Source organism: Balaenoptera musculus, chromosome 11 (genome assembly GCF_009873245.2).
Source record: "Balaenoptera musculus isolate JJ_BM4_2016_0621 chromosome 11, mBalMus1.pri.v3, whole genome shotgun sequence".
NCBI classification, from domain to species: Eukaryota; Metazoa; Chordata; class Mammalia; order Artiodactyla; family Balaenopteridae; genus Balaenoptera; species Balaenoptera musculus.
The window spans coordinates 98180922-98205103 of record NC_045795.1 but is presented as its reverse complement, the minus strand read 5'-3'; the positions used below and the strand labels follow the sequence as shown (position 1 = coordinate 98205103).

At 44.6% G+C, this 24182-nt stretch overlaps 1 protein-coding gene across 6 annotated transcripts in view; it reads right to left on the bottom strand.

Annotated features, from left to right (window-relative positions):
• The window catches only part of ATG7 (autophagy related 7), a 334957-nt gene that overhangs the window by 194416 nt on the left and 116359 nt on the right, over positions 1–24182 (bottom strand). For all 6 annotated transcript variants that reach the window (XR_005021712.1, XM_036867771.1, XM_036867769.1 and 3 more), the window contains exons 4-10: positions 23955–24072; positions 22043–22120; positions 18559–18675; positions 17120–17269; positions 6077–6165; positions 4316–4437; positions 230–320 (exon numbers count right to left, since the gene is read on the bottom strand). Coding sequence is in view for 5 of the 6 variants with exons in the window: in XM_036867771.1 (XP_036723666.1) it covers positions 230–320; positions 4316–4437; positions 6077–6165; positions 17120–17269; positions 18559–18675; positions 22043–22120; positions 23955–24072 (765 nt within the window). In the remaining variant the exon portion in view is untranslated. The remainder of the gene's footprint in view (positions 1–229; positions 321–4315; positions 4438–6076; positions 6166–17119; positions 17270–18558; positions 18676–22042; positions 22121–23954; positions 24073–24182) is intronic.

Sequence of the window (24182 nt, the reverse complement as noted above, 5' to 3'; positions counted from 1 at the left end):
GCTTGAAGCAAGAACGAAATTTAGAATGTCTAGAGAAACATGAATTGTGTGTCCTTCAGGATATCCATCATTAATATTAATTCTCACAACCAAACTTAAATCAAAAGGCAGCCAAGAGTGGATTAACACTCGTCGTCAGTGTGAAGGCACCCCCTGACTGAACTGGGCAATGCTCTTGGCCTGACAGAACCTGGTGTGCACCCTGGAGAAAACGGCTTCCAAAGTATACCTTTTAGGGTCCATACATTCGCTGAGGTTCACCATCCTTGGTCCCATGCCTCCTTTCTGGTTCTTTTCCCATCCAACTGCCTTGGGACAATCTTAAGGCAAATAAAACAGTAAGTTTAGGGAAGGAGGGAAAACTAAAAAATAAGTCAAAGCAGCAAGATGGCTCACGCATTGATAAGCTTTTAGTTCACTTCTTTTTCAAGGTTTGCAGGCCAGAATTTGCATCTACTTGCCTCAGTTGCCTCATTTTCCTGAGCCACTAGGAATCTTGTTTAGAGACCCTCAGACCCAAGCACTGTCTTCCCGCAGAAGGGCTTCGGAAATAGCCCTGGTCTCTGGCCCAAGTTGCCTTAACTTCTGTAGTTACTGGAAGTTGCTCCAAAAAAAGAATATATCTGGAGCGGGTCTAAGCCTGTGAAGGGCTTTCTACCTTAGGAAGACAAGCCAGTGTGACTGCAGCACACCTTCTGCTGAGCTCCCATCCGGACCTGTACCTCTCCGTTGAGCGCGCCCCTTCCGCTCCTCATCCTTGCGTTACGCTTCCACCCAGCCTCTCAGTTCCATCACTGCGCCTACCTGTCTCCACACCTCAGTGCAAGGAAATGCTCTTCTGTTAAGCTGCCCTCTCCTTTAGGCACATCCTTATCCATTCAGACTTTCCTCTCCTCTGACTTTTCCCTTTTCCGCAGACCTCTTTTAACCTCTGCAACGGGTGCCTCTGTAACTCCAATTCCAGCTGTTCTCAAAATGTGCTCCATGCAAAGCTCTGAGAGGATAAAGATCCCATGGCTGACGGGCCTGGGAAATGCTTCTGTACACCTACCTGTGTTCTCCACCTGCCCCACCACCACCCAAACCTGGAGCGTCACATCGCACATGAGGGAGATAAAGCTCTGAGAAACCTGCAGTAAAGGAGCCACTTTGTCTGATTTGGCTTTGAGCTTCCCAATCTTACCTGGCTCTCCATTATCTCCCTCAACCAGTAACACCAATTAAAATCTCACAGGACACATTCAGGGTAATGCTGCTCTATTCCACTGTTGCAAAATCCTCTTAAAAATCTCAATTGCTTTGCAGAATACTTCTGCTACCTCCTCACCTTAATGGAAACCTGGCTTCCTTGGTGGAAACCTGGCTTCCTTGGTGGAAACCTGGCTTCCTTGGTGGAAACCCGGCCTTGTAAATCCTGCTAATGGGGGCCACCCAGTCTTACACTCCCCACAGCTTGGGACCTCAGTCGCTCTCCCTTCCTCACTGAATTCCCAAAATTCACAATAAAGCCTCAACTCCTTAGCAGGGAATTCACTTAGCTACCTACTCTTCCAGCATCACCTCCAATATCTGCTTGAAGTAACAGTCCCTGAAGGAACAGAAGCTCCTTGACTTAAGGTTAAGAGATACAGGGCTATGGCAGGAATTTTACATTGGTCTCTAATTGTACACTGGTTTTCTTTGGACATTCTCCTACTTTTATTTCTATCAACACCTCTATTTTCCTTTCCTTGGGAACTTTTTAGCTTTCAACCTTTGTTTCTTAAAATAATAGTGCTCAATATAATTATGGGACCTAGAGGTATTGATTTGCCTTACACAATTTTTTATTTCTGGGACAGGACGACCAATGGGAAACGAGGGGGTCAGTTATCTTCAAAAGCTACTTGGCTGGGGGTATCTTTCACAGCAAGGAGCCGAAAAACAAATGACCCTTCCTGTTTTAACTCAGGTGCTCTGGTGTGGTCCTTTTTCACATCACAAAAAATTAAAACTGAAATAATAGATTTGAGTTCTTAAAGAGGATAAGAACTCCAAAATCATTTTTCTGGGGGAAAAAAAGAGTTCAAACCAGTTACTAACTCATATTTTGTTGGATTTTCTTACTATTCTCATGTTAAATTTAAAAATGCTTCTCTAACACATGTACAGAAATTGGACAAGAAATTCAGAAACACAGTCTAGTACTATAATTAATAACTCCAGCCTCAGCTTTCTCCTGTTACAGATAAGAAATTATAAGACAAACACAAAATGTCATTGCAAATTAAAACATCTCTGTACTCAAGATGTTGCAGCCATTTTAAGAAAATTAGATGTACTTTAAACTTACTGATAATTTTTTAAAATACTATAGGTGACCATAATATTTAGTCTATCATATCTGCTTCCACATAATCTACATCCATTAGACATACCCCAAGTTAACGAGAAAATATTTTTTAGGGGAAAGTTAGGCCCTGTCTTCCCCTAGCTGGACAAAGAGGAGGAGCACGTCAAGGACAGGAACTGAAAGCAGGGCTCTCAGCAGGGCTCTCGGGTGAGGGCTCCCACCTCAGCAGTGTCTGCTGCTTCCCTCAGCCAGCTGCTCCAACGCTCTGTATCAGCAAAGGGCAGTGAGCTTGGCTGCACCACCAAGAGCAGAAGAAGACACAGGATATTCAAAAGTGCATGTCTTATAACACTGTCATTGCAACTATGGGATGCCTCAGAAAGATTAAAAGACACTACCATACGAATACCTTCAGTTCACATTACGATACAGAATAACTTTACAAAGTTTTATTTTTTATAAGGTTTTATTTACAGCTAAGAGGGAAAACATTAATTTACATGAAAAAAGAGGAACAGCTACCTTTCTTAAACTAAATAATCTACACTCAGTATCAAGCGTAAAGACTTGACAGCACTACTGCGCTACAGAAAACCTCTTTTTCAAATGGAATTGCACGGTGTTTCCTGGGTTTGCCAGCTTCACCAAGCATCAGTGATATATCACTGGGAGCAGGGAGTAAGAGTAATTCAGTGACTTTATCTTTAAAAATGGAAAGAAAAGTGCCTCCCCCCAAAGGTGGTTGGCAGGATTAAGTGAGTGACATGTGGAAATAGTTGGTGGCCTGCCAGGTGGAGACCAGGCCGCATTACTGGTTAGTTCACGCTCACCTCATTCCCCTGGAGCTACCTTCCAGTGGCGGCTTAATGAAACATCACATGGGAGCTATTTTAGAATGTGCCAGAAGAGGGTGCTAAATCAAATGTATTAAATATCTAAAGACGGCAGAGAGGCGACAGATATTTTAAGGCTCTAAACTAACAAGTAAACAGCTTCTTCTTTTGCCTGACGAAGCAGAGATTTTAACACCCCTCACCCCCAAAACACACACTCACATTAAGGCACATGATCCACGGATTAAAGAAAGCAATGTTCCTTGGAACAATGCAGGTGCTGTAAGGCGCAAATTAAACCATGTAGGTGTATAAAAGTACTCTGGACAGCAAGTAAGACATAGAAATCTGAGGGATCATCTTGGAAAGGGTTCTTGGCTATGGGTAAGATAGGAAATTACCATAAATTAGCATTTATTAAGCAACTATAATATGCCACCATTGCGTCTGTCTTTTACATAGGAGTCAGATTCCTCATAAGGGGTACTCCATGAGGTGGGTATTATTACCTTTATTTTACTCAAATTGGGGTATGTTATTCTGTCTTTGTGATGTGTACATAAATATAAATATATAAATAAATGCAGGTATCTATATCTACACACACACACACACACACACACACACACACATCTATCTATATATATAACATTATCTGTGAGCCCAAGTTTCCTAACTTATGAAACACGGAGAACAGCTGATGCCTACCACACAGGATCAGATGAAGAATATTAAACGTGGAAGGAGAAATGGCACTTTTGCTGACTGGCTTACTATACGGAGATTAAGATCACACACAACTTTTTGTAACAAATAAATATGTAGGTGCATTAATACTTCATTCTTCCTGTAAGAAGGGTAAGGAATAAAGATTTTATGTTAAGCAAAAACAAAAAATAGAGGGAAAAAAAATTCTCAGGACTGAAAAAACTGCCTCTAGGAAATTTCCTGAGGACAACCTCTGCCTTTGTTCCTGTCTGAATAGCAGAGCATGCCCTCTGTTCCAGGGAAGAGCTCCTAGTGGCAAAGAGGTAGGAGCTGTACTTTTCTCTATCTCCACTGCCATTGCGAAGGGATGAAAGAAAAGTTAAACCTAATTTGGTTTCTGGTACATGGTAAGTATATGCATTCTCAAAGACCAGCAAGTTACCTGGGCTAAATGCCATTTCTGGAAGCTTCACTTCGAAGATGATGCTGTGGGTGACGTCTCTCACCCCCTGCAGAGTGCGGTCCCGGAAGCAGAGGACTTCAACAGACTGGAAACTGCTACTCCTGATGTCGGGCCCAGATTTTTATTTTTTATTTTTTTTAAGGAAGGAAAAGAAAGAGCTCACGTAAGAGCTTCGGCAAACCCAGGTGGAGAGGATTCAATTCATTGTACTTATGCCTCCCTGACACCCTTGGGGGATGATCTTAACCTCTGAGAGATTCTGAACATATCCACGCAGGCTTCCTTTGTCCAAGCGTTTAGAGGCTGAGCGCTGAACTGGCTATGATTTCTTTTTAGGTGAGTTTTATGTAACAATTTCACATTGCACATGAATATTTCTGACAAATGAATCTTAAATGCAGAAAAAGAACAAAAAGCTCACAAGATATTAAAAAGAAACTCCAAGACAAGCACGGGTTCCTCTGGTCCCCCTCCTCCCACCTGAACGTACAGTCTACGACACGGCAGCTCGGGCAGTGGTGAGGAAGCCCACAGCTCTACAGACTCCCCACCAGGACAAGCAAGTACAACACTCTCCCTCTGGGGATGACCTATAATCTAGCTATCTTTAGTGAACACTGTTATTCAAGTAAAGCAGACACAAAGGTAAATACCCAAATCCTAAATATAAAGGAGCTTGTCTCATGCCTCCTCCCAGTCAATAACCAGCCCCTTCAAAAGTAACTCTTACTCCAACTTCTAAGTCCAGACATGGGTTTTGCCTGTTTTGACCTTTACATACATGGAACCAGGGAGCACGTATTATCTCAGGTCCAGACTCCTTCACTCAACATTATGTTTTTTAAAATTCATCCATGTTGATATGTGTATCAGTAGTTCATTCAGATTCACTACAGCATCGCGTTCCATTGCAGTGAATACACCACTATTGATTGTCCATTTCATTGTTCAAGGACAGCTGGGTTATTCCCAGTGTTTGGTTATTAAGAATAATGCTGCTATAAACATTCCTGTATATGTTTTGCTTGCATCTGAGTATGCATTTCTGTGCTGTATATACCCGAGAGGGAAACTGCTGAGCTACAGATATTTTTAACTTTGGTGGATACTGACAAACAGTTTTCCAGCAGTGTTTGAGGGTTCCAATTCATCCACATCTTCGACAACACTTGGTATTCTCATCTTCTTAAACTCATTCTGGTGAGTATCTCATTATCTGGTGAGTATGTAGTAGTATTTCATAATGGTATCTTATTATCTTTATTAATGAGTAGTATCTAGTTATACTTTATTTCCTTGATGACTAATGATGTTGAGCATCTTTTCAAATGTATATTACCCTCTGTTTTATTTAGTCTAAGGTTGAGAAAAAGGGCAGATGGTAGCAACAGGAAAATCCTATCTGAACCTGACTCAGATAGCTGAAGGGAGGGCTAGAGAATTTCAGGATGGGGACCTCCAGCTGTTGGCCCTGCCCTACTCTAAAATATCTTTAGGGCTGTATGGTTGGAGTCTGAAGCTCCATAACAGACCTGCTTAGAGGCTCACCACTGATGGAAACTGGATCATGACTGATTTATTGATTTATTATCTGGTTTCTACGCCAGCAGTGAAAAAAATCCATTTGGGAAAACAGAAATATAGATATAGTTACGCACAATGTCAAAAACATATAGACAAAGACAGACACAGACAGACAGACACACACACACACACACACACACACACACACGTAAATACCATCTGTGGGCTGCTAGGACCAAAAAATTCCTCAAAGGCCATCCAGGGTACTGGGCTAAGTTACAGGGATCATATACACCAATAGTTATCTGTGAACAGAAAAGACTTTCTGAGTGAGGCAAGTATCATGTCACATTCACAACACAAACACTGCTAATCCCTCCTCTTTCCTATTTATGCTCTTTTGCAAAAGCATCAACAATTAGACACTTGGTGAAGGGCTAGAGGCAAGAGAAGAAAGCCAAAGGACCTCACACCAGACAAGAGAACTTCTTGATGGCAGGGCTGTCAGATTCTTCTCTGCACGCCCCCTGTGCCTCGCATTGGGCCTGGCAGAGAGTAGGAACTAGATACATTCAGAAGGAAGAAAGACTGAAAGGAAAACCGGGAGGGAGGAAGGGCAGTCAACTGTCAGGGCTCACACAGAGAAAATCCTCTCACAAAGAGACATCATCTGCGAAAATTGCTAATTTTCATGCAATGAGAAAATCAAGGAAGGGTCACTACCATTGTAAATCCAGTGAGACCAAATTAAAAAGCCGGATGTCTTTGATATTGCTAACATATATTTCCTCCCATTCCTCCCTCCTCCAGCTCCCCCAACCCTGATCTCCAACTGGAAAACTCAACTGAACTTCAAACACCATGTCTTCAGTGAAGACTGCCCCTGGTGGAGGTTGTCACCCTGTCCTCTCTGCTTCCATAGCCCTCTGTACGTTATACATAACATCTTTCACTTTTTCTGTCTCCTTCCTCTCAAAAGACAATGAGATCTTGATTTCTAAATACCATTCTCCTGCAAAAGGAAATCAGGGCTCCACGGCTACGTGTCTAATTCTAGGGCTGCAGCAAGGAAAATACAAGATGAGCCTGAAGCACCTTCTACACCAGAAAGTAAGGAAGTGCTCAATAAACAGAAGGACGGTGGGCATGTCAAGTGGGCACCCGAGACACCTGAAAGAGCTCTCAATGGCCAAGGCGGGGACAATCTGAACAACAAAATAAATAACATGGTATTGGATTATAACCTAAAGTATACAACAAGTATCTATGAGTCCATACTGATATAAATGATGAGATAAATAAATACGAAGGTGAAGGGACAAATCTTCCTTACAGAAGATTTCCAAACAACATATGTAGATACCTCCCCCTCCAGGAGTAGAGCTGAATCGTTCTCCTCCTTGAGTGTGGGCTCGACTTAGTGACTCGCTCCCAAAGGAAAAAAATAGTAGTTTTGCAGTGGAGAAAGCTGGCAAATTCTACCTTAAACAAGTGATCAAGTTCAAGACCATCAGGGATGCCATGTAAGTATCAGGTAGCTTGGATATAATGATGACAAGGGCACTTCACCTTAGTGGTATTCTTTCCAAAAATAACCCCAGCTAATCATAAGTAAACATCAGACGAACCCAAATTAAGAGGCATTAGACCAAAATAACTGAACCAGTACTCGTCAAAACTGTCAAGGTCAAGGTCACTAAAACAACAAAAGTCTGAGGAACTGCTACAGACCATAGCTGATGAAGGAGACATGACAACAGAATGCATCTGGGATTCTCCTGGGTGAGAAGGTGAGAGCATGGTCTAAGAGACAGGTTCCTATGAGAAGCAAGAGAGCCCTGAGAATGAGGCCTCTAGCCTAGCGCTCCCTCTGAATGGAGACACTGTCTCCCTGGAGCTCTTCTGGTCCAGCTGGCCACCGCCACCACGTGGGGCACCTTTTTATTTTGTTCCCCTCTATCGATTGTGACAGAGGGCATCTGCCAGGCATACTACATGATTAAGTAATCACTGCTTCAACTTCACATTTTAAAAAATTCACCGAAGGCATTTACCTCTCTGTTATCCAGCAGAGAAGAGAAGAGAAGAGAATGGCCTGACGCAGTGAAAAAAGCACTGGCTGGGGCGCCAGCGGGCATGCGTTCTAATCCTGCAGCTAATTGATTTTAAGACCTTGGGGAAGGTCTTCCCTCACCTGTAAAACGAAGCAGTAAAATAATTTCATCTCAAAGGATTCCTTCTAGCTCCAGAATTATAGAGCTTTATAGACCATTAAAGAGAAAAAAAATCCTATATACCTTACAAAACAACACAGTCTCTATTAAGGCTCAATCTTACCAGGAGTCTAAAGGCTCTTCAATTTTTATTTGGGAAGAACCCAGATAGTATCAATCCAGGAAATGCCATTCATATAGAGATGGTGAGTTTCAGTTTTCAAGTATGACTCCATAAACCTAGGCTCTTATCTAATATCCTGTCACTTACTCTCATTTGACCTTCAGCAATTTACTTCACCTCTCTATGCCTTAATTTTCTCATCTAGAGGGTAACTCTTACCTGCACTTACCACAGAGACTGGGAGCAAGACAAGCGCTCAACAAATGGTAACTGTAACAACAATAGAAATAAACTCTATTGTGGTAGATTCACTGACGTCTTTGTTCAGTTCAGTCTATCACCCTTACACAGTTACCTACCTTCAGTTTCAAGGTTATCTTTTCTTAACCAGCAGAGAAAAAGGAGGCTAAGTTCTAGTTTATCAAATATTCTCTGGATCTAGGTTTTACCATCTGCAGTTGTAGAGTTGGGACCAAATGATGTTTAAATTATATAAATTAGAACGTTACTTTAGATACCACAAGTGGATGCCTAATTTCAAAGAATGAGCATATTTCTGCCACTAAATACAAAGGCAATGAGGCAGGAAGGTAATAAGAAAAAGAAAATCTTTTTCGAGAAGACCAGGAATAAATTTCTTAGAGCAACCTGACCTAAAATCAGCTACAGAGAAGGAAAGAACCACTAAAGGGAAATTTATCACTTACTCGTAAAGGGAGGTCGGCTTGAAAATGCCTTAAAGTAACTCTCCTACCCACATGAGGCACGCTTGGGTACAAAGAGCGAGCACCCGGACTGGAAAATGACAGAATCCATTCGACACTAGGCTGAATACCATTTAATTTTCCTTTGATGATTCAAAAGTGACTCCAAAATCTTCAAGTGCTTTAGGAACCAAATCCGGAACCTCAATCATTTTAGGAATTAGTCCACACAAGGCTGGGTAAGCCAGTTTAACTATATGGGTAAACAGATTTTATAAATGGCAGTCAGAAATAACCACTGGCTTGGAGATCTGGATTCTAGAACTGGCTTTGCCACAAATTCATTGTGGGAACTTGGGCAAATCTCTTCCTTTTACAATACATCAGCAGAAAGAAACAAAATGTCATTGCAAAAAAACCCTTTGTTTAGAAGGTTTATGAAATAAACACTCTTTTCTCCGTGGCTGAGGGCATACAATTCATTGAAGTTGTTCAGTAATGATCTGGCTACAATCCACCCAGCAATTTGCTGAAAAAGTACAAAGTGAGAAAGAAAAGAGGGCAAAATTGTCAACTTGAGTGTGTGGAGAAATTTCCACACTGATGCCAAAAAACATGCTTATCTGACAAATGGCTGTCTATTACCCAAACACTCAATATAACGGGAAATGCACGAGGAAGATTATGTGTCTTAAAAGTATAGGGAAAAAGTTCAGATATCTAATGCACGGCGATGTCACAGATGGCTGCCAAGATGCCAAGATCACTAAGAGAAGAAAGAGCCCCGCTAACAGCAGACCAATTATTGCTCCTTTGCTATTTATTGCTCTTGTCCAAAGATTTTACAGCCCTAGACTTAAAGGCTAATGTTGTCAAAATTACAAAACATTTCCCAAACATTTAATCTTCAATAATTGCTCTGAAGAAAGAAGTAAAACTCAATCAAGCAAGCTTTCCTTAAGGACTGGCAACGGGATAGTGACAGGGGCTGTTTCAGTGTAACCACCAGAACTGCTGCAATAGTGCAGTGGCCCCGTGACCCATAGTGGAGTCATTTCTTTGAGGGAAAGGAGAACTTAAACAAGGCCCATTTTCAGCCAACCGAATGTGTGGCAATGTACAGAACGTTCAATGCGGCAGGAGAAAAAGTCGGCGGCTTGTGGCCACAGTTACTGCAAGCAGTGGTGCTAGAGGGGCCCCAAGGCTTGGGAGAGCCGACCGGTCCAATCTCTCCCCAGCTCCGCAGCCTGTGACTTCACACTGGGAGCCCGAAATGGGCCACGGTGGGAGAGCTGAGACCACGGAAGTAAGCAGACACTACAAAATCAGGGTACCCCCATCGCCAAGAGCCCGCTGTCAAACATTTACCAGCACACGACCGATTACAAACCTTAAAATGTTCAAACTCTTAACCCAGTAATTCCACATCTAGAAATTTTTCCTAAGGAAATAAATAATTCAAAATACAAGGGGAGGGGAGTATGGGATTTCATGCACAAAGAAGCTCCTAAAAGTGAAGAATTATGAGAAACCTAAATGTCAAAAACTTGGTAAATACATTATCATACAAATTTATTAAAAAGGATGTTAATGTAGAGTTTCATATTATGCTAAAATACTAAAATAAAACAGAATATAGTAGAATCTTAGCCTTTAGAAAAATGCACATAAGATTAGAAGGAAATACACAAAATGTTTACTTAAAAAAATTCCAAAAACTTAATTGAAGAGGTTTGTGAGATTTTAAAAACAGAAAGATACAGCTGGACATAAAAATAATGAATGGGGCTTCCCTGGTGGCACAGTGGTTGAGAATCTGCCTGCCAATGCAGGGGACACGGGTTCGAGCCCTAGTCTGGGAAGATCCCACATACCGCGGAGCAACTAGGCCCGTGAGCCACAACTACTGAGCCTGCGCGTCTGGAGCCTGTGCTCCGCGACAAGAGAGGCCGCGATAGTGAAAGGCCCGCGCACCGCGATGAAGCGTGGCCCCCGCTTGCCACAACTAGAGAAAGCCCTCGCACAGAAACGAGGACCCAACACAGCCATAAATAAATAAATAAATAAAAATTAAAAAAAAAAAATAATGAATGGAACCACACCAAGTGCAGCTCATTTATCTGCCAGTATTCTCGAAGTGGGCACACAGCAGTGTCCAAACTCTACGCGATGAGCTATTCGTGAGTCCTAAATCACTCACTGGGTCTCAACTAGCATTTTTCAAAAAGGTAGACTAGGATAGAAAACAGAGTGCATGGCCCCTAGCAAAGTATTATTTTGTGAAAGTTTTGCTTCAGTTTTCTATGCGTGTGTATATACCTCTAAAGACACACATAAATATGATTATTGAATCATAAGGCAACAGGTATTTTTAACTACAAGTAACAGTCAAAGGAGTTTGGCATTAAGCGATCCCCTAGCGATCACCTTTAACAACCGTTAAGTCATCCAAGAAACAAGAAGAAACCAACCAAAGATGCACTTGCTACTCAGCTTTACTTTAGAGAAAGCATCATTAGTGAACTGGTCAAACCTTCCTGGATGCTCCGGGGCCTTCTGAACCAGTTACCCTGCAAATTTCCGGAAGGGCTTCTCCTGCAGGCAGGCCATGCCTAATTTCTCCAGGTTTCTGTTAAAACCAAAAAGGCAAGAAAGTGTGCCTTTCTTTGGTAAAGGCAAAGTTGGCTGCATGACTCAGGACCTCAAAATTCCATCTATATAGAATAGCGGGAGATGGAGGTCAGTCCACAGAAAATCATTTTCCTTTGAAAATGAAAGCTGACAAATGTATTCTAAGAAAATACAATGAGAACAGTTATAACATGTGAGTAAAACCTAACAAAGCCTGTTTATATCCATCACCTCTTAATTCTCACAACCATCTACGAGGAAGAGGGGGAGGACACTGAGACTCAGAGGTCACAGCCCACGAAGTCGCAGGTGGACCCAACATCTGGCCTTGCTACTCTGTCACGTCGTGCTGTGAGCTACCGATAAAAACGTGGATGTTCTTTTTCCCACTGTGGGAGGCATTCTGACTATAGGAGGTAAGATAATTCACATGTGAAGGGGCCGCCATTCCCCAGCCTCATTTCCATTCTCCTTACCTATAAAATGAGAATGATACTACTCACTCTGCAGGGTGTTGGAAGGATTACTCATACCACGTGTGAGTGACCAGCTCTGTGCTGGACACACAGTCAGAGCTCAGAACGTGGTAACCGCAGCCGCTGCTGACTGAGTGGACAGTGCACCCTCTTCAGGGACAGGCACCCACTCCCTCCCAGCGAGCTGGGGCTCCAGACCTGAATAGGCAGTACCTCCAGATGCAAAGGTCCCAGCTCTGGCTGGGAACAGAGATTGGCCACCCACCTCCAGATCGCAGCAATCCCACAGCCTTCTCTCCCCACCGGGGCAGGCTAACTCCTGTCCTTCCCTTCATGTTCCTCTAAATCAGGGACCCAAAGAGGATCCAGGAATGCGTTTCAGTGTTCTGTGGATCCCCTGAAGTTAGATATTAGATGCTTATTTTTTGGTGGGCAAGGATTGACTGCTTCCACCAAATTCTCAGAGGTTATACATTTGACCATCATCCCTTCCTCAAATTAAGAACTACTGCTCTAAATTACCCACAACAGATCACACACCTCTCCCATACTCTGTCTCCTGTCAGACCACGAAGCACGTCTACGACTCATACTACATATTGACTTCAGGTGCACAGACAATTTGGGAAAGCCTTTATAAGCAACATAGCCTTAATCAGAGAGCAAAAGACCATACAAAGAGACACTTATAATGAGCCCTACTAGGCGTAACCTACCGCTTGCTGAAGGCCTCCTATGTAAGGGGCACTGACCCAGGTACTTCACATATGTGAGCTCCAATCCTCACAACTAATGCACTCACACCCTCAGTCCCCCTTTGTATTTACACACCAGACATGATACCACGGGATGTAGATGCAATGGTGAAAAATGAGACAGGATACCTGCCCTCATGGAGCTTACGCTGACATGGGAGACGAAGATCAAAGGTCACTCAAGAAAATGTACAATACAATTGTGCTAAATATTACAAAGAGGAGCCATACAGCGCTATGAGAACCTGTTATGGGCAGAATAAACCTCTTTACAGAGGTCAGGGAGGGCTTCCCCAAGGAATCATGAGTAAGTTTCAATCTGAAGAAAGAGTGAACACTTCACTGGGCAAAGGGGAGGTGTGGAGGTGTGGAGAGAAGAGGCAGAAGAAGAGAAAGGAGAGAGGAGTTCCGGGCAAAAGGCACGTGCAAAAGCCCTGCAGCAGGAGGGCACGCAGCACTCCTGAGGGGAGCACAGAAGGACTTGGGGCTGGATCCACACAGGGGCCAGGCCATGCAGAGTCCTGTACGCCACATGAAGGAATTCGGTGTCTATCCTTAGAGCACGGGAGAGAAGGCATTGCTATGCTTCATTCTGAGAGTGACATGATCAGATTTGCTTCTCAGAGGACTGCCTGGGGTGATGTGGGGATGGACTTGGGGGAGGCCTGAGCAGCACAAGGAGCCCCGTTAGGAGGCACTGCAGGAAAGCAGAGGAAAGACCATGAAGCTCAGATTGGGGTGGTGGCAGAAGAAACGCAAAGGCGGCAGACCGACAGAAGTTTAGGACACGAAATCTATGGGACACGGGGGTGGGAAAGGACGGAGAGGTGCCTAGCAGGCTGCCCAGATTTCTGGCTCTCGTGACTGGATGGATGACGGTGTCATCGAGACAGCGATGCCCAGAAGAGGGCCAGACTTGGGCGAAGATCATGAGTTCAGCTTGGAGATAATGAATTCGAGGAGCTGGAGAAGGCAGCAGGGGGTTGGATAACGCAGTCCGGGGTCCAGAGGAGGTTCAGGCTGGAGAATGTGGTCACTAGGGTCGTGGGCACCAGACTCCCCCAGAAGAGAAAACAAACTGAAAAGAGAGAAACCTGGAGGGATTCCAACAGTTCTCCATCTTATCCGTGAGGGCACCAGGGCTCACAGAGGAAGAGTGGCTTCTCGGGAGTCAAAGTCCTGGTAAGAGGAGGCAGGAAATAAAATGTGAAGCCAGACCACAACTGCGGGAGCTCACACTGAAAACAATGCCTATTTCTGGAAGAAGAGGATAAAAAAATTCAAAGAAACTTCATGACTCAAGGAACACGAAAGAGCAACTGGAATTATGTGAAAGCAAGTGAACAAGATCCACGCCATAAAGGCCAGAGTGACCTCAAGTGAAGTGATACGTAGGTTTCACAGAAATCATTTCTTCAGTGCTCTGCTCAAGTCCACAAGTGACTCTGCCTGTCCACAGGAACTCTCTCCTCTCTACATGCACACACCACGTGCCCATTAAGTGTCTGGCATTACGCTAAATGCAGAGGATGCGCTGTGGGGTACGACACGGTCTCTGTGCTAACGCTGCTCACGGGCTGGTCGGTGATACGGGCAAGGCAGACAAGCAGCAAACCAGAATTACACGCCCTGGGCAGAGCCCAGTCACTGCCAGGAGACAGGCTGCTACCAGGACACAGAAGAGGGATATCAAACAGTACAAGGAATCCGCCAGCGCTTCCCAGGGGTGATGAATCGGAAAGGGGGTGGGGTGAGGCATTAGCCAGGTGCAGGAAGGACAACGGACAGGCGTGACTGAAGGTGGGAAGATGGGGGAAGATGGGGGGATCAGGGGCGTCTGGAGATCACAGTTGCAGCCGCAGCACAGGATGCATCTTGGGGAGCATCAGAAGGTGAGGCTAGAGGGATAGGCAGGCGCCAGGTTTGAGGAGGCGCCGAATGCTAATTATTTCTGACTTTATCTTGAAGTCAACAGGAACCACAGAAGGGTTTTAAGTACAAGAGTGACACAATGCAATTTCTGTGTTAGAAAACGTGTTTGGGCAGCAGTGTGGGGAATGGATGGGACATTCAGGACCACAGAAGGGAGGTCTGCCAGGAGGCCATGAAACTCCTAAGAGCCCACCAATCTGCACAGCTTCTGGTGATCCTGTCTACAAGAAGACTGGGCACAGGTGCACAGATAAACAACCAAAAGTATCATCCATATTATTTCATTGGCACTTCTCTTCCGTGACTTGAGTTTCTAGTTAACTTTCCACAAGTCAATGTCTCATCTCCCCTAGAAGGCAAGAACAGGTATAATCATATTTCATACTTTCTGGATCACAGGAGGTGCTCGGTATATGGGCTGAGCCATGCCAGGCTTTCCTGAGATCGACCTTAACCAAGCGAAGGATCTGTGTCTGACTTGGCCAGTGGCTGGCCTCCAGGTCAGGGCCCTGGCAAACTCGCCAAGACCGCCTCAAAGGAGACTCCAGAGAGTCGTCCGGTCTTTAAAAACTGGCTGCTGCTGAGAAAGAAAGAAAGTGAGCACCTGCTGTATGCTGGGCATTTTATCCACATCATCATGTTTCACCTTCAGCAGCCGTGTAGGAGGCAGGATTAGCACCACAGAACAGGTAGGCCCGGGTGAAGAAAGGGTGTGCGAATTCCCCAAGGTCACAGAGCTACGAGGTGGCAATGCTGGGTATCAAAGCCAGACTTATTTGATTCCAAATGTCAAGCAGGGACCGCCTCTCCCCCAGTGACATGAGAATGGGATGGAAGAAAGTGCAAAGGCTTTGGAATGAGACAATTCGGCCGTGTGACTCTGAGTCTCATTTTTGTCAAACAGAAAATGCAGATACTGAGAATACCTATTTCACCAAGTTATTACATGACCCAGTACATGAAAGCCCCTTTTAAACTGTCACGTGCTCTGCAAATTGTTATTTCAGTAGAGCTGCCCTCTGGGGAGGACCAGGTGTTCACCACACACAACATGAAATCCAGCTGCTTTGACACCCGGGCCGTTCCGCCCCGCCTGCCGTCACAACACGGCCTTGCCCTTGACTGGGCTTCACATCATCAGTGGTTGGTCTCACGGCTACTAATTTAGCTACAGTTCCGTGAACATGCCTGGGGTGGTGGTGGCGGGGAGAATTTTAATAAAAATCCAGTCCTCAGTCATCAATTTAAACAGGGCTCCCTCTGAAAAACAAAATGCTAATGTGTTTGAGAAAAAAAGTGTACTTAAAAAAAGGTATCTGAAGTTCAGGCTAAGGAAGAGTCAGGGCACCAGTGAGAGGCCTGTCTCTTCTCAGCTCTGATATATCTACACAGCAACTGAAATTCTCCCACTTAATTTCAAAACTGCATAATACTCATCATCAATTTTTTTATTTTGAACTTTCAGGGTCCGATATGGCTAAGACGGCTTACTGTGTATCTCATCACATCTAAATGACACAGTATTCTTTCCCTCATTCAGAAGAATTGTATTCAGGGCCTGGGACAAGGGCTGGCCACTACGATGACACAGATACATCAGACTTGGTCCCTGCCCTCTGAGAGCTTACAGTCTAACAGCACAAAAGGCAGTGTATGCAAGCGAGTGAGTGGAGCAGGCAAGGGGGGGGTCAGGGGGCAAGGGCAGTGAGTTCAGAGGGGACAGTCACACCTGCCACACCATGAGAAGGCCTCACCGTGGAGGCGGGGTTTCAACAAGGGGAGAGAGTTTCTTAGAATCCCCACAGGCAGGACCTATTTCAGGAAGATGATACAACACAAGGACAAAGAGAGATGTAGGAAAAGTTCTAGGTGTATTTGCTTAGGGGGAATGTCTGGTGGAAAACAGAGAAGCTTAGCTGGAGCAACGGTTTGTGAGGAAAATAGTGGAAGATGAGGCAGGCAAGGTGGTCTGGAGGCAGAAGGAAGACACCGTGAACTCTTGATCCGTGAGCGACACAGGGAACGTGAGGGGTCTGAGGGAGATCCTTCCCATGGGGAAGCGAGAGACTCTCACTGTCCAGGAGTGAGAGGACCAGGACCTGAACTACCATGGGAGCTCTGGCAATAAACGAAAATATAGATACAAAATGTATCAGGAAGAAAAACTGAAATAACTTTACCACCAAGAGGAAGTGAGGAATCCAAAATTACTCTGAGGTGCCACAGAGCTAAGAAAATCTGGCGGAGGAGCTGATTTGGGAACTGCAGGGGTGGAAGAGGGTAAAGATAAAGAAATGTTCTGAAATGTTCTTTGGAGGGCTTAAGAAACCTAATAAACGAGTACAAATCTTGCAGTGGTCTATCAAAACATGAACATCAGATTTTCTTACTGGATAATAAAATGGTACTCAAAGTTTCTCTGACCTTGGTCCTTTGACCTTGGAAGAAATCACTGTAGTGTTTAACCAAGGAAATCAGCACCATGTTCTCATCATACTTGATTAAGAAGTAAGGCAGTGCTGGGACTCCTTCTGTTTGACAAAGATCATCATATGCTCGTTCAAGGGCTTGAATCTGAAAACAGGAAACACTGAGTTATTCTCTAGACAATTATATACCTAGTTCTGAGCTAAAAATTAACATAAAATAAAAGGTATTACTTTCAAGCCAGAAGACTGTAAATGACTAATCACACTTTTGCAGCAAACAAACGTAAGAGCGCCCCAAATCATACCACCTCACTTTTATATAATGCTTTCCATGTGCAGGGTGAAGGGTCTCAGACAGGGGCACAAAGGGACATTGTATGGAACAGCATGATGGCTCCCGGTTCCCTAAGATGTCACCACAAAGGTTTAGAGAGGTAGCCGAATATTATCTCTCCTGTGATAGCCAAGCATGAATCTACCACAGATGAATTTTTTCCTGACCCTTTCTATAATTTTTAACAGCTTTATTGACACATGCTTACTTCACTTACAATACAGTTGACTCATTCACAGTGCACAATTCAATGTTGTTTTTAGCATGTTCACAGGAATTTGCAACCATCACCCCAGTAACTTGAGAACATTTTTGTCCCCATTAAAAGAAACCTCAAACCCATCACCAGTCAATCCCCAGGTATACTCTTTTTCTCCCACTTACATTTCTCCTTAGAAAATTAATTCCACAAAACCACAACCTTTGACTTGTCTTAGTAACTGAGCTTATTATTGTTTTTAATTAATAAGGGCTTCTCCCTGGCTTCGGAATTCAGGGTTTTAGCGAACGATGCGCTTCATGAACTCAAGTCATCTTGCCACTCAATCTTTGCCTCAACAACAATCAGAATTTGGGGCTTGAGGGTCTGTGTCCTACCAACCTGATTATTTCCATTGCTCTCCTGGGAACCATCTCTAATGACCTTATCATCTTTCTTCAACTGCAAAGACTAGCTCTGCATGTACTGTTCTTAATGTAGAAGCTCTGCAACTTGGCACAAAGGAAGGAGGATATCTCCTATTTGGTTTCAAAGACTCCCTCCCCAAAGTATATTGCCTCACGATCCCCACACTGAGAGTAGAGACCACACTTTGGCAAACTCCTGCAGTCTTTCAAAATGTTTCTGTAATTCCTCCCTACTGGCTTTTAGCATTTCAACAAATGTTGCTGAGAACCTGGAGGAGTGTTGCTCGCTACTCTTCAAAACGTGCTTACAGACATTGTGCAAGTAAGTCTGCTTCCAGTACCAGCTCTGGAGGATTCCACAGGAACCACCTCTTCATCCAGACAAGTGCCAGTGTGTCTTTAGAATGAGCTAGATAAACTATTCATGCACGTTAAACCCAGTTTTACCTGCGTTTTGTTTTATTTGTTGATACCTGTTGTGGTGAGAACCTTTGATCCAAGTCCACTGGCCCCCGAATGAGGGGTATACTCTCTGGAAGGCAGAGAGCGGGGGAGCAAAACCAATAGTAGAAGTGGTACTTCTTTAGATCCTAGAAGAAGCAATATAACATGTCAGAACAGCGCCCATGGTTAAACTGAAATGCACCTATTAATTTAACTTCCCAGTAGCTACATAAGACAGAAAAATTTAATGCACGCAAGATACAACCAGCTTGTCAGAAATTCTCATCTCCAGCAGAACTCATGATAGGATATGGAAACTCTGTGTTCATCCAAAATATTCCCACACACCACACACTAATATATCATGATAGACATAATATATTTTATCGGCCACTTGCTAACAGGAAGTATTCAGTAAGTAACTGACATTGTCGGCATCATTGTTTAATACACAAAATCACCCTGGGAGGTAACTGTTATCATCCCATTTTATAGACAGGAAACTGAAGCTTAGAGAGGGGTGAAAAAGCCTGAACAAAACAAAGATACTAAGTGGCAGAGAGGAGAGCAGAATTCTCCTTCCAACACTTAGGCTCCTGTCCACGGTTCCACACATACATAGTGTGCCATCTGTGGAGGTACGAACTCCAAACAGTTACCACTCTTTTCACAACTGAATGAACTAAGCATGCTATTAAAGTTATTAAAATGTGCTATTCATAACCTATATATGCCTGAGATAATATAATGCTGTTTTCAGAAATGCCATGTTGGTGAAATTCAAGTCAACGACTAAGCACTTGCTGTGTACAAGGCAAAATGTTAGACACTCTGACAATAAGAAGATGAATAAAACCCAGTCCAGCCCTCGGGCAGCTCAGTCTCTGCAGGGAGCAGAGATAAAGTAAGTACATGATTAGCTGTATGAGTCACAGAAGAGGTTCTCCGAGCTAAGGAGCATAGATGATATAAGAGGTCACATCTTCAGGGGTGTATGTGGCTGTCCCCTGACCAGGGGAGGCGATGCAGGGGCAGTGACCTGTGAGGCTGTTCTAGATGCCATTCCCACTCAGGTCAAAGGCTCTTGCCTCTGAATTCCTGCACCAGGTGTGGCCTGAGTCACTCACATGGGAGGACCCCATGGTTATGTGGGTATCTGACAGCTTCCCCGCCAGTCCGTTACCACTGACCACTATGCAGTTTATTTGGCTACTTAATATTTCCTCTCGAATCTTGCTAAGAATAAAGAGGGGATGGCTGGTTGATGACTTTTCATTGAGATATAATTCATGTACCATGAAAGTCGCCATGTTAAAGCGTACGAGTGGTTTTCTACTATAGTGACAAGGTTGTATCACTATCCCCACCAATTTCAGAACATACACATCACCCCAAAAAGAAACCCCAACAGCAGAAGCTCCCCATTGGTTTATTAGTTAGAAATACCATTCACAGAAACTCTTCATTCACCTCACTCTCGTCCCCTGGAAACTCCTAGTCTGTTTTCTGTCTCTATGGATTTGCCTGTTCTGGGCTTTTCAAGTAAATGGAGTCATACTAGATGACTTTTTAAATATAAACTTACACATAAACGTGTGTCCAGATGAAAAAGTCTAGTAATTATAGTTTCCACAGTCTTTAATTCTGCCCACTAATTGATCAACTAAGAACAAATTCCCTTTGACAACAGCAAAGCAAACTGCAAAACTGAAATTAATAAAGTGTCTGTACCTTTGAGTCCTAAAAAGAGTAGAAAGGAAGGCAGAAAACACCTCCAGAGATTATTCTCTCTTCTTTGTATTTAAATGATTTGTCATAATTGATCTTTAGTAAAAGGTTAAACAATTCAAGATGAAGGACTTCACAGTTTCTAAGAAGCTTCATCGAGTCATCTTCAAAAGTCAAAAGGCTTGAATTCCTTAGAATTTTTTTGGGATACAACGGATCTCGATTACATTAAACATAAAGCCCTTTGTGTCTGATGATTTTTTAAGACAGAGACTTTTAATTTTTTTAAAGTCAGGCTAAGAATGCTCAGTAGAAAGGGCAACAGGGCCAATGCACATAATGACTCTGGGAAATGCCTTAAAACTTTAAGTGGGAGCTAATACTATTTTCTCAGTTAAATGCAAATTGTCAATTAGATTATACTAACTAGCATTCTTGGTACAGAAAATGTATTGATGTTAAAGTAAAAAAACCAAAAGTCTTTAATTAGCACTGCTTATATTTATCCTAGTAGTGACCTTACGAAATTACTCAAATTTACAAATTATCAGTGCCAAATTGGGCATAGTAATCCCCTGAAGAATTTGAACCTTTTTCTATCTCCCCACTATCACACAGAAAGCATTTTAACTTGTTGGAAAATGTGCTCCTTGTAGATGGCCCCCCGGGTTATCGCCTCCAGTTTGGACCCTGTCTCTCTCTCCTTCGCCTTGGGCAGTACATCAGAGAGGCAGCATGAGGAAGAAATGGAGGACTAGTTCGTGGGGGACGAAGAAGGCAAGACCTATAACTTGGCAAACGAAAAAAAAGAAGAAAAATGTAGGGAAGAGGGTTAATATCTGAAGCGGATGAAGTTGGGGTGAAACAGCCAACACACTTAATACGTGTCAACATCAGTATGCTTACATGCCCACCCCAAAGAATGTATTATAAAGAAATAAAGAGGAAAAGAAAATCAGCGTGGCCGACATTGTTCACTGTAACATTTTTTTATAATAGTGAAGACTGAAAACAACCTAGACGTCCCCGAGTCTAAAGAACATACACTTGACAGAATATTATATTGTCAACATAATTATAAAGGATAAATTAGTTTTATATGTAGATATATGGATACACACATATGCATATATATGTATATACACACATACGCGTGTGTGCACGTGTGCATGTAGCTGGTACTTCTACAATCAGCCCTTACCTTCCTCCCACTTTCCCCATCACCACGACCAGATCCTTTCCCTGCTTCCCTAGGCAGCAGATGTTACCCTAATGTGATTTTTTTCTCCTCTTCAAGGCTGCCCTTAAGGTTCACTTTAATTAGGTCTCACTTGCATAAAATATTTTTCTTTCTTAAAAAAACAGTTGTGTGGACAATCTATGTAGGGTGATCCCCTCTCATCTAGAAGCCACCTGGGGATGGCTAAGATCCCCGAGTCGTCACCTGTTCCTCGTGTCGATGGACCCAGCAACTGAGCTCTGCGGCGCTGAACTTAACAAAGACATTAGCAATGATGAACTGTTGCTCTGGAACCCGACTTTGTCACATCCTAAATGATGAGAGTCGGGCAACAACCACCAATACGATCAGTAAGAATGAATTAATTCTGCATCAGTGGTAAGCGCCAGCACCATCCGGCCACTAACAGAGCATTTCTTTAACAGCCATGACTTGACTAACACAAGGGAAAAGCTTCGGGGAGAAGAGAGCAGACTGCCCCCCTGGCGCACTGGGCCTGGCCAGGGCAGTCAGCAGTCTAGATGCCGCCGAGGCCGTGGACTTACCGCAAACGTCAAGAGGAGGAACTTGTTGAGGAGGACAGGGTGGTCGAGAGCAGCCCCCGATCTGATGGATTCCCAGATCTGCCAGAAGAAGGGAAAGCATCACGGCAGGCTCCAGGGTCTCCTCCCTCCCAGACACACGTGGAGCTGCCCGGCAGCAAGCCTTCCTGCCCGCAGGCCCAGCCCCACTCATCATGGGCGGTGACGTGCGTCACCACTCACTCTGCCCCCTTCCCACTGCCTCTCCCCCAGCCCCACTCCCTGCAGAGACTGAGGAAAGTCAGAGAACCCAGAAGCCTCCTCTCAGTGGGGCTCAGCATCAGAGGAGGCAACCAGCCTGTTTACGGCTTCGTTACTTCCTCCAACAAGTATTTACTTATTCTCAACTACAGAGCAAGCACATCGGGGCCACAGAAATAGGAGACACAGCCCCCACCCTCAAGAAGCTAACAGGCTGTGAGAGAGCCAGGCGTCCATGTCTGTACACCACTAGGCAGCAGGTGCCCTCACAGGAGGGTGGACAGTTCCTGGGAGGAGCCCTGACCTCGGCTAAGGACACGGGAGGGAAAGGAGCCAGGGAGGCGCTCCGGAGGCAGTGATCTGAGCTAGGTACAGGGATTTCTTAAAAGTCTTCTTTGGGATTATCTTTCCCTGAAGAAGAAAACAATCAAGTTTATGGACACTCAGCAAGGGCTGTGACTGGAAGCAGAAGCCGGTCCTGGTCAGCGGCTGCGACTGCAAGACGCTTTAGTGGCTAAGATTAGTTGCTAAACTTCGTGGCACTAAGCAAGACAAACAGTTGTGTCAATAAGAGCCACTGCCCACATGTGAGTGGAAGAGGGAAACAGGGAAAGAGAAGTTCCTGCTATTGAAATAATAACCTTGGAGGAGCTGGACTGCAGGAGAGCAGGCCCCCCTTCTGAAAAACCAGGGTGGGGCGGGAACTGCTGGGGGTGGGGGAGGCTGAGCCCCGGACGAGGGATGGGGGTAGGATTCCTGTGGGGGGCAACGTGCTTTTTTCGATGAGGGCCTAAGACCTGACCCACCTCTTTGGAGTCGGCCTTTGACATGTGCAGCCAAAGCAGGAGCCCAGGAGCAGTCGAGCCGCAGGCCAAGTTAATCAACCATGGTCACCCATCCCAAGGGACGGGAGGACTTCCTCCTCAGGCCAAAGGCAGGAGACTTCCCTCTCTGACCACGACCCTCACATAAATCAGACTCTTTTCTAAGACTAGTGTGAAGACCATCGACTAAGTGGGTGTTAGAGGGGCTGGGATAAACTGCCCCTCATTTATTCCTCACACTAACTCAGACGTGAAGAAGTAAAAGAAAGACATTCCAGGCAGAGAGAACATCATGTCCCAAGGAGAGAGGAGAGAACAAAAAGTGGTGAAGGAAGGAATTCTAAGTGATTTGCTATGACTGGGTCAAAGACAGCGAGGGCAAGAGTGACAGGACAGAAAGGCCACAGGGCCACAGAGGCCAGGCCACAGGGAGCCTTGTAAATGAGATGGAGCCATTTAGATTCAGCCCTGAGGATACTGGAGAGACTACAGGATCAGCTATGACAGCATTACAGTGCTTAGGACTAGAAAGCCTCTTCAAGGGGCACAAAGAACAGAGAACCCAAATGCATTCAGACACAGGAACAGAACTCTCTCACAGAGAGAGCTCAGGCTGCTGCAGAATGCTAACTGGAGGTCAGCAGCAGAGCTTTCACACCCTGCCCTGCCCTGACCCTCCAGCCTATCCCCAGGCGAGGGCCTGGCTGTCTCCTCCCGTCAACACAGAAGCCCACAGTTATATACCGGCTATATACCAGCTTCTATGACAGACTCATGCACCTCATGATCAGAGGCATCATGCCTGCGGGACCATGGAAAATACGACAGGTACCTCATGTTTCCCAGCTAACCTCGTTTGCTGCCTGTTCCAGAAGTAGCTTCTTATCTGCAGCCTTGAAAGCCTCCAGTGTGTTGGTGTTATACAGCGTTCCAACCGCGGGGCAGCAGCGGGCTGGTGGGGGAGCATTCCTGGATACGGAGGAACACGGTTAACACGCACGGCTGGGACTCAGAGAGCCAGGGACTGACAAACAAACCAGACTACAGCGGGAGACAAGGACAGCGCTCTGCAGGGCAAA